The 18,288-nt window shown below is 38.5% G+C and overlaps 1 protein-coding gene across 2 annotated transcripts; it reads left to right on the forward strand.

The window, feature by feature from the left end:
* Positions 1 to 549: 549 nt before the first annotated feature.
* sec24d (SEC24 homolog D, COPII coat complex component) lies at positions 550 to 18,249 on the forward strand. Of its 2 annotated transcripts, XM_044096776.1 has the most exons (24): positions 550 to 845; positions 2,759 to 2,946; positions 3,648 to 3,750; positions 3,972 to 4,105; positions 4,191 to 4,388; positions 4,419 to 4,730; positions 5,359 to 5,480; positions 5,672 to 5,783; positions 6,436 to 6,563; positions 7,378 to 7,516; positions 7,627 to 7,742; positions 8,771 to 8,895; positions 10,906 to 11,097; positions 11,247 to 11,340; positions 12,084 to 12,200; positions 12,307 to 12,477; positions 13,647 to 13,743; positions 13,827 to 13,972; positions 14,054 to 14,192; positions 14,654 to 14,772; positions 14,855 to 15,034; positions 15,115 to 15,309; positions 15,508 to 15,597; positions 16,667 to 18,249. In XM_044096776.1, exons 2-24 carry the CDS (start codon positions 2,796 to 2,798, stop codon positions 16,805 to 16,807), a joined length of 3,321 nt encoding a protein of 1,106 aa, XP_043952711.1. In that variant the 5' UTR covers positions 550 to 845; positions 2,759 to 2,795; the 3' UTR covers positions 16,808 to 18,249. The 2 variants fall into 2 exon arrangements, with proteins under 2 accessions (XP_043952711.1, XP_043952710.1); XM_044096775.1 differs by having other exon boundaries at positions 551 to 845; positions 4,191 to 4,730.
* The last annotated feature ends 39 nt before the right edge of the window (positions 18,250 to 18,288 follow it).

Raw genomic sequence — 18,288 nt, forward strand, 5'->3', positions numbered from 1 at the left:
CATTCTTATTATTCTACCTGTTTTGTCGCTTATTTTACCTGTGAAGCACATTGGTCACTTTGTTGTGTGTAATAGTGCTACATAAGTACAGATTGATTTATTAATTGATACTAACCTGCATCAGCACTAAAGGTGAATGGTGCACAAAATTAGCAAAAGTAGCAGAATTTCGACTCTACCTAAAAACGACCAGAGGATTTTTTAAATGTTAAAATTAGTTTAAATATGTTTAATAAATGAATTTATTTAATAATTACTATAGTAAAAAAAATACTATATATGAAAATTTAACGTTTTTAAGAAAATTTAATATATAATAAATCAAAAATGTTTATTTAGCATAATAAATAAACCTGAAAACTAGTTTTAAGTACAAGGTAGGTAGGCTGTCTATTGAGGCGATGAAACGCTGACTGCTGACGTGTATGGGTTCCCTCAGTTCCACGCATGCGCACACCAGAGGCCCAGTCTGTAAAGTTAGCTCCACTGCTCCACACAAAAACGAAAGTTAGACGGCGAACTTTTCAGAGTAAAACTTACTAGCTGATTATAACAAAGTGTCCGTATCTACAGACACTAGAGGAATTTTACTTGGCTGTAAAATGGTGATTTTAGACAGGTTCAGTGTGATTCGTTGAGAAAACGACGTCGAGTTTTCTTTAATTCCCTCGTGCGAGAGGGTGTCTTCATCTTTAGTGCTTTTATTTTGAAAAGCTTCCACGCCCCGTAAAGATGGCAGTTTGTCGTCGTCACGGCAGCGGAGAGACCCGGTGCTCTTTCGAGTTTGACGTGGCACTCCGATTTTCTCAGAGAAGAAGAGGATCTCTCTCTGCCCTGCTGTTCAGGTAAATAACACAAACCAGGAATGATGACACCATTACAGCTCAAATGAATAATATTTCTTCCTCAGGTGACAATTAATTTGAAGCGTGTGCTCACAGCTGGAAACTTTGCAGCGCTTTCCGCTTACTCGCAAAGATGCCTTAATATGTAGTAACAATGTGATGTCATGTTTTTCTAAAACATATATAAAGGTCAATGTTATTTATGTACAATTCCATCTACAAAATGGCAAACATGCTCGGTAAATTGCGTTTTGATTAATGGAGCGTTGTAACGCCTTTTTCCCCTTTTCTTTCTTTTTTTTAACCATCATAACGGACTTTGACGTGGCAATTTTCGGAAGTTGCGCAGTCTCCTAAGTATAGAACTTCAAACCTCACCAAAACTGCCACAATGTGTGTGTTAAATAGGTCGAATTATTTTTAAAATAACATATTTCCGGGGTTTAAAAGCATTAGATGAAGTTGTTAATACGCAGCTGTTGCTTAATGACCCAGCTGTGCCCAGTTTTTAAAAAGTTAATTATAGCTGCAGCGTTATAATCTTTCTGTTTGAATACGTAGATTTAGTTGAAACTTTTCCACGTACGATTTTTAAATAGAAAGATCCCGTACAAATATTGTGATGTATTTGAGTTGTAATTTGTGTAACGTGCCTGTGCACTATAAAACCCAACAGCACATGTTATTTTTTCTCTTTAAAACTATATATTCACTTCCATTCATTAACTGTAGGTCTACTCGCATACTGTTTTTTTGTATTAATTCATTTGAAATAATTTGCAATTCTGCTTGATTTGCTTGTAGCTCACTATAATCTGATTAAAAGATTAATACAGTTTTTATTGATTACAGCTGATTGTGTTCTAATAAGCCAGTTATTAGTAATGGTACTATAACTTTTTTTCAGAGTAATCCTAATTACATTTTTCAATCTCAAATTGCAGTAGATATGCCAATTGTTAAAATAACACTATGTAAAAGGATGCTGACTCCACAGTCTTATCATCTCGGACCTCCCACTTGAAGTGAACGCTAAGTTTTTTTTACATATTGGTTAGATGCTAGTGGAGTTTAACCCCACTTCTGTAATCTTGGGAAAATTTGTACAGGTCTGTGAAATAGTTGTTTATATTCACTAGGCACACCCATGCCTGATTACTGCCATTCTTGTGAAATCTATGAAGCCAAACCTATCTGACAGCACGAAGCAGGCTAAAAGTTATTGAAAATCAACAATAATTCCCTAATCTAAGAAATAAAATCAGTTTCAGAGTCTTTAGCTTTTATATATAAAAAAAGGATTAGAAAGGAATTTTGAAAGCTTTCAGCCTCACGGTGAAAGACTGTAGACCTATATCTGCTAAAAGTTCACTTGTAAAGGTATTTTCAAAGTATTCACAATAAGTTGTAGAACTTATTTAAGCTTTGAAGCATATTTTCAATTTGGATCAGATTAAAAAAACAAACTGTTGTCCTAAATGAACCAAGCTGGTATGTCTATGGTAAGCTGGAAGTTTTCTTCACTTAAATGTATTTTCTTATTTAATTTTTATTTATTTTAATTGTTTAAGTAAAAACTTCTTTTTAGGTTAATAAAAGTATGTTTAAATTAAGCAGTGACAGTCAGTTTTGAATAAGCATTAAAGCATACACTTTAATTGTTTGATTTCATTTTAGTTGAACTTACAATGTTTCACAGTGTGGTGTTCCGAGGAGAAAATCTAAACTGAAGCAATGCTGCTTTATCTGTCAGAAAGTAAAGTCAAAGGTCTGCCACACACTGTTGATAACAGAATGAGGTCTAATCTCAGCGGAGGTTCAAGTTGCTTGTTTAGGTCAAAATGCAAAATTAAATGAGCAACCACAAAGAACTAACTCATGTATTTTCTAAACTTTATATTTTACCATTCCAGCTTGATATGAGCAGACAGTGACAGCCGTCCCATCAGAATGAGCCAACAAGGTTACGTAGCTGCCCCCCCATTCTCCCAGGCCCAGCCTGGAATAGGGGGGTACCAAGGTGGATTTGGAGCTCCCCCTGCCCAGCCCCTCTATGGACATTATGGAGGACCACCTCAGGGATTTAATGCTCCACCAGCAGGTACGATCACATTTACAAAAGAATGCTAAATGACATGTTGTATAAGTTTGTGTGAATAGATAATCTCAAATCTCAACACAGGCAGTGATTCATGCGTGGATTTACACTGGATTAGATGTTTCCAGTAGTCTAGTCTAAACTATTGCAGTAATATCTCAACCTACTTGTATAGGCATCCTTGTATTTTTCCTTGTTAATTTTAAAATAATTTTGTTTATGTTTTTATAAACCATTAAATAAGTTAACACTCAACAAATCTCCTGACTTTACAAACGTCTAGGTGGAAAGCATCTGTTTCCCAGGCACAGCAAAAAGTGTCAGAGCTGGACATAGATTTTAGGATCTCTCTACTACCTAATACTGTCAAGCTTTGTTTAACGAGTCATTCCATGAAAGAATTTCACTTTGCAGTGAAATTCTGCAAAGTGAATTTGCAGAATTAGAAAAATTATGTTAATCTTTCTAACATAATCCTGTCGTTTTCCTCTGTCACATCTCTCTTCAGATATTCCATTACTATATCCATGAAACATCTCTGTGGTCTTTCCTTTTTTCCTTGTTAGATTTAACATCTTTTGTCCAATACATCAACATACCTCCAATTCACACACCAAAACCATCTAAGTGTTGCTTCCTCCAAGCTTGATGATATGTATTTATGTAATACATAGCAGCAGAAGACTATCTGTTATTCATTGCAGGTATGATGAAGTCACCACCTACCTCGCCTGCAGGAATGCCACCATCTCCTGTGTCCAGTCAGTACAATCCAAGTGTGCAGCAGAATGGTGCTCATCCCCAAAGGTAAATTCCTTGGAACAGCAGCTGGATAGAAAGGGAAATCATAACATTTGACTAAGATATAAAACATTGACCTTACATCATAAAAGGTCATGAGCACAAATGCTTTCTAAATATTACTTTAAGACTACTGTTGACAGAATATCTTAGATAGGAGGTATTCTGTCATTAGTAGAACCCACTGAATCAGTTTTATTTAATTAATCTGTTCTAACATTCCACAGGTATGCCTCTCCATCAGCTGCCTCTCCGCCCTATGGTCAGCCTTCACAGTCTGTGTACAACAGCATGGCATCGCCTGCCCCTCCAACGCAGCAGCTTGCTAATCAGATGAGTGCTATGAACCTGGGGAGCTATGGTAAAGTTGTTGTTTACTGATGCTTCAGAGTTTTACATTATCTTTAACACCTGACATTTCTTAATGTTTTGCCTTGTCTTCAAAGCCCCAGGCGCCATGCAGAGCCACCCCCCTCCTCCAACAAGCTCTGTTGCCCAGCAACATTTTCAGACACCAGCTCCAGCAATGGGTCAGCCACAGATGCATGCAGCCCCACAGACACCACACATGGCCTCTCAGAATCAGATGTCTCCACCACAGTCACCCCTTACAAATATGCCGGCATCAGGACAATCAATGGGAGGCCAGTCGATGGCTGGGCCGCCAATGGGAGGCCAGTCGATGGCTGGGCCGCCAATGGGAGGCCAGTCGATGGCTGGGCCGCCAATGGGAGGCCAGTCGATGGCTGGGCCGCCAATGGGAGGCCAGTCGATGGCTGGGCCGCCAATGGGAGGACAGTCGATGGCTGGGCCGCCAATGGGAGGACAGTCGATGGCTGGGCCGCCAATGGGAGGACAGTCGATGGCTGGGCCGCCAATGGCAGGCATGAACAGACCTTTTCCTGGACCTCCACCTTCAGGCCAAGGAGCTTTCCAGCAACATGGTACAGGACCAGGTGCTCCGTCAGGTTACCCACAGCAATCAGGTAACTAACTTGCAATGCCTTTCACATCAGGTTTTTTTGTTGTATTAAATGATATATTTTTCACATGCATTATATTAATTTTATATTTATTCACTATAATGTCAGAACTATCTAAGAATCAAATCCTTTACAGGAAAGAACAGTCTTTCTACACTTAGACCCTCTAATCACTTTACATCACTGACTCTGAAGTATAAAGTACACAGTTGAAAGAAAAACCTGGTTTTGATTTGTTAAAACTTCAAATGTTAACATGCAAGTAAAGATTTTAAAAACATAGAACAACATGTAAAATATTCCCATTAAAAAGGAGCTGAGTTTGTCTGCATAGTTCTACAGTTAGATGGAGCAAGAAGTTCCTACCATGGCCTCCTGAAGGTAACAAATCTTTGTCCGTGGTTCTGCATTCATGACCCTGGTAGCAGGGGAGGAGGCTTATCTATAATGTGTGTATACCACTATGAGTTGGTCTTCAGAGAATCTTAAGCAGGATTGGCAACACTGGACTCATTCCAAGTCTTCATAAGCCATAAGAAAAATTTTAATATTAATCAAAGGCAAATGTTTTGAGTATAACTTTAATTTCTAATTCATTATTTTGATTATGATGCATGTCTTAAACTTGCAGGTCAGTTTGGGGGACTCATGTCTGGACCCCAGCCAGGCATGTCAGGGGGCTTTCCTGGAGCTCCAGGAGGACTTGCTGGTCCTCCTCAAAAGAAACTGGATCCTGATTCGATACCGAGCACAGTGAGTGTGCATAAACTATACCTGCTGTATTACAATCTTTTCTGTTGTAGTTGTTCATTCTGACCCAAATGTTTGTTTTGTTGGCAAATCCATAAACAATCTCTCTTTAATTTCATATGTGTGTTTGTTCTTCTCTCAAATTATGAAGGATTATCAAATAAACTTTTTTACTCCAACCTTTCTGCTTTTAGACCCAGGTTATTGAGGATGACAAAGCAAGGCTGGGAGGACAGGTCTTTAGCACAAACATCAGAGGACAGGTCCCACCTCTTGTCACCACTGACTTCACAGTTCAGGATCAAGGTACTAATATTTTCGATCTGAAACCATTCTAAATAACTATTCAGTTAACTGGTATTGGTTTGTGTTTTATTCGTACATAATTGATTCAATGGTTTTGACGTAAAGTCAAATGCTTCACAATTGAGGGAAACTTTTGTCAGGGTTTGTGAGGCTCTCTGACATCACAGAAGACAAGCTCCTGTGATTGGCTTGTTTGCAGTTCCATTTAATCTACTGGCTGGATTATATGAATATGAAGCATATCCCACATTGTCCAACATACCCAATATAATTGGCTCATCATTTCTGGTTGATGTGTCTGAGTTTCAGTTGAGAGTGATCCTCAAAGCAGTAATCTTAAAAATCTTTAATGCAGAAATGGGAGCTACCAGGTCAAACAATAGGAATGTATTCAATATGAACATTTGTTCTTAGTTTTAAGTATCATAACTAGCAGGAATAAATTTATTCTTTATCTCTTTTAGAGCAACAGCTGTGTTTAATTTAAGATGCATTTTATTATGTTATAAAATATTTTTTAATACATTTTCAGTGTCTGGTTAAGTTGCAACATTACTTTGATAGTGATAAATAGATTATATACAATTAGAACAAAAGTGTTTCTCATTTTGATGTGTCCAATGATACTGAAATGTTGTTTTGTTGACTTCAGGGAACGCCAGTCCAAGATTTATACGCTGCACGACTTACTCACTGCCCTGCACCGCTGAGTTGGCCAAACAGTGCCAAGTGCCTCTCGCTTCCATCATTAAACCATTTGCAAAGTTGCCAGAAAATGAGGTAAGCTTCACTTTTACTCAGACCATCACACAGAGAAGGAAGATAAGGTCACGATGAACTTAAAGAGCTTGATGTTAGTCAAGCTTTTATTCAACACTTGGATGGTTCTTTTGTTGTACTGTTTTGTCTGTCTACAAAAGAAATTAACTTTTTTCTTTTGTAATGCAGCGTGAACCCTACATTATGCAGAGTTCAGGAAAGCTGTTTACCGTATATCTATCTGCTTGTAGTGGCATTTACATTTGGTTTTATTCGATTAGTGAACACACTTATTACCATATGCCTGAATTTCACTTTTTTTTTTTTTTTTGAAGAAATTGTCATTGTTCTGAAGGACTTAATTTGTCCTTTGTATAACCTCTTATAGATGATTATTGGAAGAAGAATACTCACTTAGATATTTTCCACCTCCACTCACTCTGTCCCAGATGCTACATGGCCTTTTTAGGAAATGTTAGCTCTCCTCATCTGGCTTTTATATCTAGCACTTAGTGTTAGATCTGCTGGGGCAAATAAAAAACAAATGTGGTTTAGACAAAAAGTCTTAAAGGTGATATTTCCTCCTCACTTATTGAGCACATTGCATTTGGACATAGCTCAAAAATCATCTCACCGGGCATAAGAGTTACTTTAAAGCAACATTTAATTTCTCATGCATAAGAGAATCATTGGAAAACTCTTCAGTAGATATGAAGATGGCAGGGTGCCTTGCAAAAGAGTCCATGCCCTTTGAACATTTTTATATTACAACCAAAAACTTTAATATATGGCAATCTTGTAGGACATCTTTTAACAGGTTTCTTCTATTGCTCAGACTCCTCTGTATGTTGTGAACCATGGTGAGACGGGTCCAATACGCTGCAATCGATGTAAGGCCTACATGTGCCCCTATATGCAGTTCATCGACGGCGGTCGTCGCTATCAGTGTAGTTTCTGCAACTGTGTCAATGAAGGTATGGCACGAAGAAAACGAGACCGTGTGAAATTGTGTTAATATTATAAGGAGTGAAAAAATATATGAGAGAATGTTAGATTAAGTGTCATTCTTTGCTTTCTCGTCAAGTGCCAGTCTTCTACTTTCAACACCTGGACCACATGGGCCGTAGGGTGGACTTCTATGAGAGGCCTGAGCTTTCCCAGGGATCCTATGAGTTTGTTGCCACACTTGATTATTGCAAGGTAAACTACAAGAACAGATCTGGCTGCAATTATCCTGTTTACACAATGCTGACTTAAAATGATCTGATTAAATAGCTACATTCTTTTCCTGCTTATGGCAATAATTATAAACACCACAGTTGAATCTGACCATAAGAGCTTCAAAATTTTCCAGAGACTGTTATTCATTGTACAAATTAGTCTGGCAAGGACATAGGTTGGACAAAAGTTTTAAGCACACTGAAAACAGAGGACAATGGGGAGACGGTGATGTAAATTAATTGTGTCCCCCATGAGGACATCTACTAATGTAAACAACATGAGAGGTTTCAACTTAGTCATTCCACTGATCTATTTTTATTCTGCTTACAACAAAGGTAACAAAGTAATCAGAGTTAAACCTTTCAGACACAAGTACAACTCTAGTGTTTTACAGAACTAAAACAAAATGTGGACATAGAACTTTTTTTTTTTTTTTTTACAAATAAAAGTCTGACAATTCTGACATCCATATATATTCAGCCCCCTTCCTTTGAGATTGATAAATAAAACCCTCTTTTTTTTTTTTTTTACCAATCTTTTCCTTTCAGAAGTGACTTGATTGGTAAAATATGGAGGACCATAATGGACAAAATTAAATAAATACATCTTTAATAGCTAAATGTACAATTAAATAAAGTTCAATTAAGTGCTTAAATTATTGCATATGTCATAAAATCATTAAAATGCAACGTTATTATAGATGATAATTAATTAACGGTGTATTTATTTAATGATTCTTGTTTCAGCAGTGACACCATGAAATAATTTTATCTGTCAAACTCGCAAGTCAAGGAGTAGGGCTTCCACTGATCTGTTTAACTCCATTAGTTAAACGGCATAATGGAGAATTGTCAGGGAAACTGTTTTGTCACCCCCTCTCTTTAAGTATCAACTTAATAAATTGTTACTGTGTGCTTCTAGCAAGAGGAAATCACTTTTATATAATTTGTTGTCCACCTTGAGAAAATAAAATATTGATCAACACAACTGCATTTTCCCCCTCACAGAACAATAAGCCTCCCAATCCTCCTGCCTATATCTTCATGATTGATGTGTCCTACACCAATATCAAAAGCGGACTGGTCAAACTGGTATGCGATGAGCTCAAGACTCTGCTGGAGAAGCTGCCCAGGTACAAACAATAATACTAAAAACTAGTTTGTTTATTCCCAGCCGAGTAAATCGGTGCTACAATTCGCATCCAATATGTGACTAATTGCTTTTCTGATAAAAGAAAAAACATTAAAAAAAACAAACAGTGTGTTCTTTGAGTCAAGTGAAGGTTTCATAGTTTTGCTATCAGTGAATGATAAAAACAGAACTGCTTGAGCTTCATCCACCTTTTGCTGACATTTTGATTTATCTTTGAGAACAGCTTGCTCTTCTCCAGATTATACCTTACATGCTTCTTTAGTGCCAGCAACAACATCTCTGTTCTTTTTGCTGTCATGACTTTATAGCTTGGATGACAGCAAATTCACACTGTGGATAAAAATCTGTCAGTTCAGTTTGACATGCTTTATGTTGGTCACCGATTCTCCCAAATGTGTGCTGAATTAATATGGCATTTATTAAAAAGTTCCATTAAAAAGCAAACCAAATTATGTAGTTTGAGGACACAGCTGAACATCAGCTCTTCTGAAGTGACGTTCTAGGCTATAATGGAACAGTTGTTAATGAGTCGTACTTTTCCTTTAACGTGAATGTGAACAATTTAAATAGAACTATATGGAAATAGCATGTAGCACTTGCAGTGTTGGCAAAGTGTAATTTTCTTCTGTGTTGTGGTAAATAATTATCAGTGGGTTTTTGTGGAATATCTGTAGACTGAGCTAACTCTAATGGTGAGATTAAGAGGTTCTTTACTCATGTGTTGATGAATCACAAATATAGCTCTCAAAAGAATCCAAACATCACCAAGCAAAACCCGTCTTGGATCGTATTCCAATCCGGCAGAGATGTTTATACTTGACTTGGAAGGTCTTCTTGTTAAACGAAACAATGCTTGACAGTGAAGTCCAAAGATAAGCCAGGTTCTTATTTAAACTGTTCTTCTTCTGTTTTGCCTCATGCAGCTAAAACGTTTTGAGTCAGAGGTTTTCAAAGTCAGATTTAGTAAGAATCCTCTTTTGCAATTTACAGTGCAGTTCCGGATGATTTCATAGCCTCGTAGACATTATATTTTAGCTTTAACCGTTTTGTTGGACATCATCACAAAAGTGTAATGAATTTTAAAAGTAAGAATTCAAGGTACAACTCTGAATTTATGATGGATTTTCTTAATTTACAGGGTCAGAAATACAAATACAAGCTTGAATAAAGCTAAAATATTTTTGCTAAATATCTTACAGCAGGCTGCAGAGAAACCACCATCAACAAGCTTCCATCTATTATATTTGTAGAAGGATATTTGTGTTATTCTATTGATAATATTGGCAGAGCTCATGTAACTGTAATTACTGCTGTAGTTAATCTCTCACTTTAGGAGCGTCAGAAATCCACACAAATAAAAGGGTTACGGGAAGTTCTGAAAAATAAAATCAAGAAGCAATAGTTAGAACTTGCCTTCAGTGTTGCCAAGCAACTAATTGTTTGTCTCCTTTCACAGCTGAGCTTTTTTCAAGATGGCGTTGAGCTGGTTCTTCTGTAGTTCAGTCGAGTATGAAGGTTTTGGGCCAGGGGTTCCCCTCTCAGTGGTGTTGTAACATTCATCTGACTGTGGAGAAGACAGATGCTCCAGTTTAGAAGAGTTGTCATTTTCAACCAGAATTGTGCCAGACGTTCGATGGTTACCTATCGTTGGTGTGTCTGTTTATATTTGTACTTTTACCCTGTGTGGATCAGAGACTTGCAACTGGTTCTTGTGACACTGCACCCTAACAAAACAACAAATCAATAAACCTCGCATATTAATATTTGGATCAGAACTGTAGGTTTGCTATATCCAGGTTAGCAAATTTGTGTCTTCATGAGAGAAAATAAGATCTAATCCAGTTATCTGTTTTATTAACTAATAGAATATTTCCTCTCCTCCATTCACTGGCCTGATACTAGTTGAGGCCACCTTGAAGGAAACCTGATATCCTCCTTAACGTCTTCTATCGCTGTTTTTTTTTTGTTTTTGTTTTTTGGCTGATTCCAGGGAGGATGGAGCAGAAGCCTCAGCAATTAAAGTGGGCTTTGTTACTTATAACAAGGTGCTTCACTTCTACAACGTGAAGAGCGCTCTGGCCCAGCCGCAGATGATGGTGGTGTCAGATACAGCCGAAATGTTCGTCCCGCTGCTCGACGGCTTTCTCGTGAATTACCAGGACTCCAGGGCCGTCATCTACAAGTAAGACAGATATTATAACATATCTCAAAAATGAGTGTCCGTGGACTGCAAGTTGGAAGCAAGCAAATGTCTCCATTGACTGTCCCCATTCAGTCAACAGGGCTGGCAGCTGTTGGCTTTGACCAGCTTTTAATCTCTCCTCTCTTCAGCCTCTTGGATCAGATCCCCGACATGTTTGCAGACACCAACGAGAGTGAGACGGTCTTCGCTCCCGTCATCCAGGCTGGAGTGGAGGCGTTCAAGGTTAGCAACAGTGCGACATGTGTCAGTATGTAGGGGCACACGGTGGCACTTCCTGTCATTATCCATGTCGTCATGCACCGTTCCGAGTTTATATGTACACTGAAACGTGTTTCTAGTTGTGTGTTGGGTTCTCACAGGCCGAAGGATTCCGGTTTCTATATTTCTAGTTCTCTGTAGAAGTAGAAATATGTGCTCTTGTAGCTCCCCTCCATGACTTATAGAAAACTTTAGTACTTAGAGCTTTCTCCCAGTCAATCTTCCTGTACTTCTGAATAGCACTGCATATGCAGTTCATTCAAACTATCAGTAGTCCATGGTTACACAAAGTAAAATTAGACAAACCAGGATACAATTAAAAAAATACCTATTCAAAATATGAAACCACAGGGCAATAAAAACTAAAATCACACACAAACACTGAAACCAGTGTTTTAAGAGTTCATTGTTTCAGATTTATGGGACTACAGACCCTGACACTGGAGTCCACTAAGGCAAGCAGCAGCTTATTTCCTCAATCTATTGTTTGTGGTCAGTTAAAGCTAAGAGACAGCTTGTTTCTCTGATGTAATATCAGAGTTTATGGTTAACTTGAAGCAGTAGATAGAACACAATATTGCAGAACTAGACTATTTACATATCAGTTTGCCCGCTTCTGAATTTTTTTGCACAGATTTTTGTTGCTACACAAACCAGATTGTGACAACCCAGTCAGATTTGCATGTAATCTGTCGTCGCCCTTCCAGGCAGCAGAATGCAGCGGGAAGCTCTTCATCTTCCACTCGTCCATGCCCACTGCTGAGGCTCCAGGGAAACTGAAGAACAGAGACGACAAAAAGCTGGTCAACACCGACAAGGAGAAAGTGAGCTCCTTTTTTAGATGAACTTTCTTTAATTGCCGGTTTATAACCTGCTCATTAAGAGTCAATGATGTCTTACCCAACACCGATGCCCTTGTTTGTACAATAGACCCTTTTCCAGCCTCAGAAAGGAGTGTATGAGCAGCTGTCTAAAGACTGCGTGGCACAAGGATGCTGCGTTGATCTCTTCCTCTTCCCCAGCCAGTACCTTGATTTGGCCTCCATGGCTGATGTGCCTTCACACACCGGAGGCTCCGTCTTCAAGTACAATAACTTCCAGGTAAAGAGCTCAGCCTCAATACTTCCAGGCTTGCTGCACAACAAACTCTCAAGATACTCCAGAAACACAATTTGCAACTCTTATGGTTCTCTTCTGAGTAATTTTTATGATTACGTGAGCTGTGTCAGTGTTACCTTATGCTCAAACAGGAGGAGGGATTGCTGCAAAGTAAAGAGCTGAATGAAAACAGCTGTGCTTCCCGAGATGGAAAACTAGCATTTGGCTGCGTTGTATCCTCACTAGAACCAAAGTGAAATGCTTTTGATTAAAGTGGAACCCATTCAGTGTGATTGATATGGCCTTAAATTTCTTTTACAAATGGAATCAGTTTGTTCTCTGAAGTGCCTTGAAATGACATGTGTACTAAACTAATGAAATTAATAACTGTAATTTAAACAGATCTAGAAAAAATTCTGCTACAAAAATATCTACATAATTCAGAGGAACAAATAATTCACACCTCAAATAGTTCTGTAAAAATAACCCACTTATGAAGACGATAAGCATGAATCTTGTTAGTAAAACTGAATTCTCTAATGCCACATATAAAATATTTGATACTTGTTTTCACAAGCCAAGATCTCTTGTTTGTCTTCTGCCCTCTGGTGGAGTATCTAAGTATTAAAAATAACAGGAGAATTGGCTATTAACTCACTGTGTAGGAAACAAAATCCAGTTTTTAGATTGTGACAGAAAGTAAAATGTCAAAAATATTATTAGTTACAGAAAAAATAAACAATAACAATTGTTTTCATAAACTGAAAAGATGTGCATTAATTCTGATGCTTAAGTTATGCACCGGTCCATGAAATATACCTTTAAAGCTTTCTTATTTAGTAGCTTGATTTAATTTGTAAAAACCGGAATACATTTACACCTTGATTTATACTTGAACAAGAACATTTAAATAATAAAAAAAAATTGTCAAAGCATCTAACAAAGTCCTAAAAGATGTTTAAAGTACAGAGTTTTCTATTACTTGTACCCCATTTTTTAAAGATAATATAAACATAGTCTTCATGCAGAGTTTTATTAAGTCATAAAGTGAAATCTAAATTCCTCTGAGATGTTAGGATGTATTACCTTTACATCCTAAAATTTCGGACTAATTTCTCAGGCTGTTTAGCCAAACAAGACCAAATAGTGACAATAGTGCCATCTGGTGGCAGGTGGCGACTGATGGGGAGCACTTCCTCAGAGATCTGAGGAAGGATTTGCAGAAGAGCCTGGGATTCGATGCTGTAATGAGAGTTCGCACCAGTACAGGTAAAGAAAAGCAAACCTTTATGTCCTATTGTCAAAGTTGGCCTCCAGATTTTTTACATGGTGCCGTGTGTGTGATCCTCCAGGCTTCAGGGCCACAGACTTCTTCGGGGCCATTTACATGAACAACACCACCGACGTGGAGATGGCAGCTGTAGACTGCGACAAGGCCGTGACCGTGGAGTTCAAGCACGATGACACTCTCAGCGAGGAGTCTGGGGCCTTTATGCAGGTCCGCCTCTCAGAAACAAAATCCGCTTAATACATGGCGATGGATCCTGTTGAAAACATTTTGTTATTCTTTAATTCCCAGTGTGCTTTGCTGTACACCACCATCAGTGGTCAACGACGCCTCCGCATCCACAACCTGAGCCTGAACTGCACCGCACAGCTGTCTGAGCTGTACAAGTGCTGCGAGACGGACTCGCTCATCAACTTTTTCGCCAAATCAGGTCAGCTCCTGTTTTAAAGTAGAAAAAAGTGTCCTCTTGTTGAGAGGATTAAATATCCTAGTTGAACCCACAAAGGAGAAGCTGGTGCAGGCACACACTGGCTCACCAGTCAGGAATGTGAAAACAGCTATTTGTGTTTTAATCACAAAAACGAGGACAAGGCATCGGATGTCATTTAGGCAGACGAGACTCAACAAAACATCTCGTCGTATGCGACACGCAGGTTTCCAAAACAGTTCTTCAAACTTTATTAGTTTTATTTCTTATAGTGTCTGCTATATCCGCCTTTTTTTGAAAGGTGATTGGAGCAAATTTATTGTAAATATTTCTACCTAGATGACAAGAATGTTCTTCTTTTCAATGAAATTGGAATAAATGTGAAGGAACACTGAACTTATGCCTTAAAGGTCATTTTTAAAGAATTGCTTAAGTTTTTAACAGTTCAGCCTTACTGCTTCCAGCTTACCGTGCCATACTGAACCAGCCTGTGAAGAACGTGAGGGACATCCTGGTCAACCAGACGGCCCACATGTTGGCCTGCTACAGGAAGAACTGCGCCAGCCCATCAGCTGCAAGTCAGGTTAGAGAAATAAAGAAAAACATTTAGCGATTCTCATTTTAGCATAAGAAGCTCCTGTTTAACTGTATTTTTTTGTATGCAGCTGATCCTGCCTGATTCCATGAAAGTGTTCCCAGTCTACATGAACAGCCTGATGAAAACGGCTCCACTAGTGGGCAGCACTGAGCTCTCCACAGACGACAAGGCCCACCAGCGGCTGTCTGTCATGGCTATGGGGGTGGAGGACAGCCAGCTGCAGCTCTACCCACGCCTCATCCCTCTGGTAGGTGCAGGCAGGCAAACCGTGCATGGTCAGCGGTTCTTTGATCAAAACGTCAGTGAACCATGCTTCCTGTCTCCCAGCACAACGTGGACGTTAGCAGCGAGGCAGTGCCTGATCCGGTCCGCTGCTCTGAGGAACGCCTTTCAGACTCCGGCCTGTTTCTGCTGGAGAACGGGCACTCCATCTTTCTGTGGCTGGGCCAAGCGAGCCCGCCGGATCTGATCCAGAGCCTCTTCAATGTCCCCTCGCTCGCCCATTTGCAGCAAGAACACATGGTGAGAAATCCTCTCATTGCACACAGGATGAAACAGTTGGTCTCTTTGGTCTCCAGATGAATTTAATGGGAATTAGAACGACTGGGTGTGTTAATGTGGCCTAGAATCACAAATGCCACTTCTTCTGCTTCTGTAACCATTAGTAGAATCAATATTACAAACCTGTGCTTTAAACTTTAACATTCTTTCTATGCTTAGTTCACGCTGCCAGAGCTGGACAACCCGCTGTCAAAGAAGGTCCGAGCCATCATCAGTGAGCTGCTGGAGAAAAGGCCAAACTCTATGAAGGTAACAACTAAAACAATAACGAGCTGCTTTCAAAGGAGGAAATAAAGAATAAAATATACCCTTTTAAATAATAAAACAACCTACAAGAAGAGATCATACATGTAAAGTGGAAGGAAAATAATTTGTAGTTCCCATGTTTTTTGACAATCCATGCTAGTATATGTGTTCACCCCAAGATACTTTAGTAGAAACACCTTGAGCTTGAAATGAACCTCAGAGCTTTGAGAATAAATGTCTGCCCGTTCTTTGAAACATAACTAAATATGATTAGATGATTTGAAAGTCTTGCCTCCGATTCTAAATTTCCATTTATGTCTGGACTTTGACTGGGCCACACAAACACTTTGATCTAAACCGTTCCATTTTAGCAGTGAGTTTGGAGTTGTCCTGATAGAACGAGGACCTCCAGCCCATCTCAAATCTTCAGAAGCCTCTATCAGGTTTTCTTTTTGTATTGCTATAAACTCTTCAAAGCATATATTATTTTATAACCAAATCCTTCTTCAAATGTCTGCATAAGTTTGTGTTTACATTACCTACAGGTGGACTCTAGTTACTAATTAGACAACTGGTTGCACTGACCTAATTTTGGGGGATAGATACAAATGCACACAGATTTTCAGATATTTTTAGAAGTGAAATTCTACATGTTTTCTTCTACTTCACAATCATCTACCACTGTGTTATAGATTGAATTTTGCGATTGTAATGTGACAAAAGGTGGAAGTCCAGAATTTGAGTTCATTTGTAAGGGGGTGTATGGTGTCAGTATTTGTGAGAAACATGTAGATGTAAAGTAAAAAAACAACAAAAAAACTACACAGTTTCTAGAATATTAGTTAAAAAAAATCATGTAGAATTAATTGTGCACTACTCTGCCACATAAAATCCCAGTAAAATAAGAGGAAGTGAGAAAGTTGTAACAGTTTGAATAAGTTACAAACTACTGTGAAGTGACGACCCCAGCAGAGGCTTCTCTCCTCAGGTTACCTGGAGTTCTTACATCATCATGAAGTTTCCAGCTCCTTTACAAATTGCAAACTTGTAACATTTCTCTCATTCTGCTCAGCTGCAGATCGTGAGGCAGAGAGACAAACTGGAGATGTTGTTCCGTCAGTTCCTGGTGGAGGACAAAGGCCTGCATGGCGGCTCCTCCTATATGGACTTCCTGTGCTACGTTCACCGGGAAATCAGGCAGCTGCTCACCTAAGCTGACACACCTGGCTTCAGAACATTTCAAATGATCCATAACAAATTTCTAAGAGATATGAATTAGAACATGACAGCCTTCAAGATGCCCAGAGCCCAAAGCTGTCTCTGGGATGGTTTGATGTACAAATAACGGTAAGAGCTTGCAGTAAACGAGGATCTAAAATCCACTTTGGACTCAGCAATACATCATCCAGTCTAATTTCATGACTTTGTAAATTATTTTCTGGAAAAGACAAAGGGTTATTTGTGTAGAGAATCTGTGTTAATCTTCCAAGAAGAAGTATTTAAGTTGTTATTTTTCAAACAATAAATATTCAATGTTTAAATGGCTTTTAGATGTTTATCATGTTTACTTTATCATCTGACTGGAAAGTGCTTTACAATAACCAGATGTAAAATTCAAAAATGTAAGAAGGACGACAGCAAAAAAAAAAAAAAAAGCTTCTGGCTGCAGGAGCCGAAATTCTGTCCTGCTTTTACGCCAGGAGTGACTGAAAGCGTTTGATTCTCACATGCCTCTTCTGAAAGTCGCATTCTTTGTCCATTTATGGCTGAGCTTCCATGCGACCTGCAGTGATGCAGAAGGAGCTTTGTCTTGCTGTTCTGAGCTCACGACGAAGCGAACGCAGCTGTCGCTCGGCAGCAAACAAGGGCAGGAGGAGAAAAGACATTTCTTCTCTCCTCTTGCTTCAAGTCCTTGAGCTGCTGCTGCTGCTGAAAGGGAAAACATCTAGTGAGACAAAAGACTGGATGGCTGGAAGACATCAAAAAGATTTTTAATTTGTTCCTGTCATGAGTTGCACATTTTTATAGAAAGTTAATTTAAAACCAATTAAAAACAGTCAAACTTATCCAATAAATGCAAAATCAAATTTAGCCAGTGTCAGGCTACCTTCAGTGTATAGATCCATTAAATCTATATAGAAAGAGCTTTCAGTACTGTATCATCTCATTGTATTACATTTCATGCTATTCAAGATATTATTATGTCCTGTGTTGATGCAGCCAGTATATTCTCTCTTTTTTTTTGTATTTACACAATATTACCAAATGCCTTAAGTTGATTTATTTGTTAATATTTCTGCCAGAGAGGTAAATGACCAGCAGTTGTGTCACTTTAGTTTGTATGCAAACTTATCTCAGGTGATTTCTGTCCATTACCATTTCAAGTTGAAAGCAGTGATTTGGTTTGAGCTGGAATGATGGAGTGACTCAATGGTCTTTGATGCTTGTTCAGTTTTCTAACTGTTAACAACTTTTTTGTTTTTGGTAATTAAACTTTTGACTTAAAAAGTTTTGCTCATTTGTTTCCTTACAGTCACTACAGTAAATAAATTAGGATATCATCCAAAATGAAATTCAAGTGGTAAAACTCATTTAGATTCATTGCACACGCTGATATTTTACTTCTGCTCATTTTGACGATTTACAACTAATAAATTTTTTTTAAATATCTTTAATATTTAGAATATTGAATAA

This window comes from Gambusia affinis, linkage group LG18 (genome assembly GCF_019740435.1).
Source record: "Gambusia affinis linkage group LG18, SWU_Gaff_1.0, whole genome shotgun sequence".
Classification (NCBI taxonomy): Eukaryota; Metazoa; Chordata; class Actinopteri; order Cyprinodontiformes; family Poeciliidae; genus Gambusia; species Gambusia affinis.

Excerpts from the sequence above, each read along its gene's own strand:
- sec24d (XM_044096775.1), top strand. The coding sequence starts at position 2,796 with ATGAGCCAACAAGGTTACGTAGCTGCCCCCCCATTCTCCCAGGCCCAG. Across the intron at positions 5,784-6,435 it reads CTTCACAGTTCAGGATCAAG|GGAACGCCAGTCCAAGATTT; the intron begins GTACTAATATTT and ends TGTTGACTTCAG. Across the intron at positions 14,773-14,854 it reads GCCCATCAGCTGCAAGTCAG|CTGATCCTGCCTGATTCCAT; the intron begins GTTAGAGAAATA and ends TTTTGTATGCAG.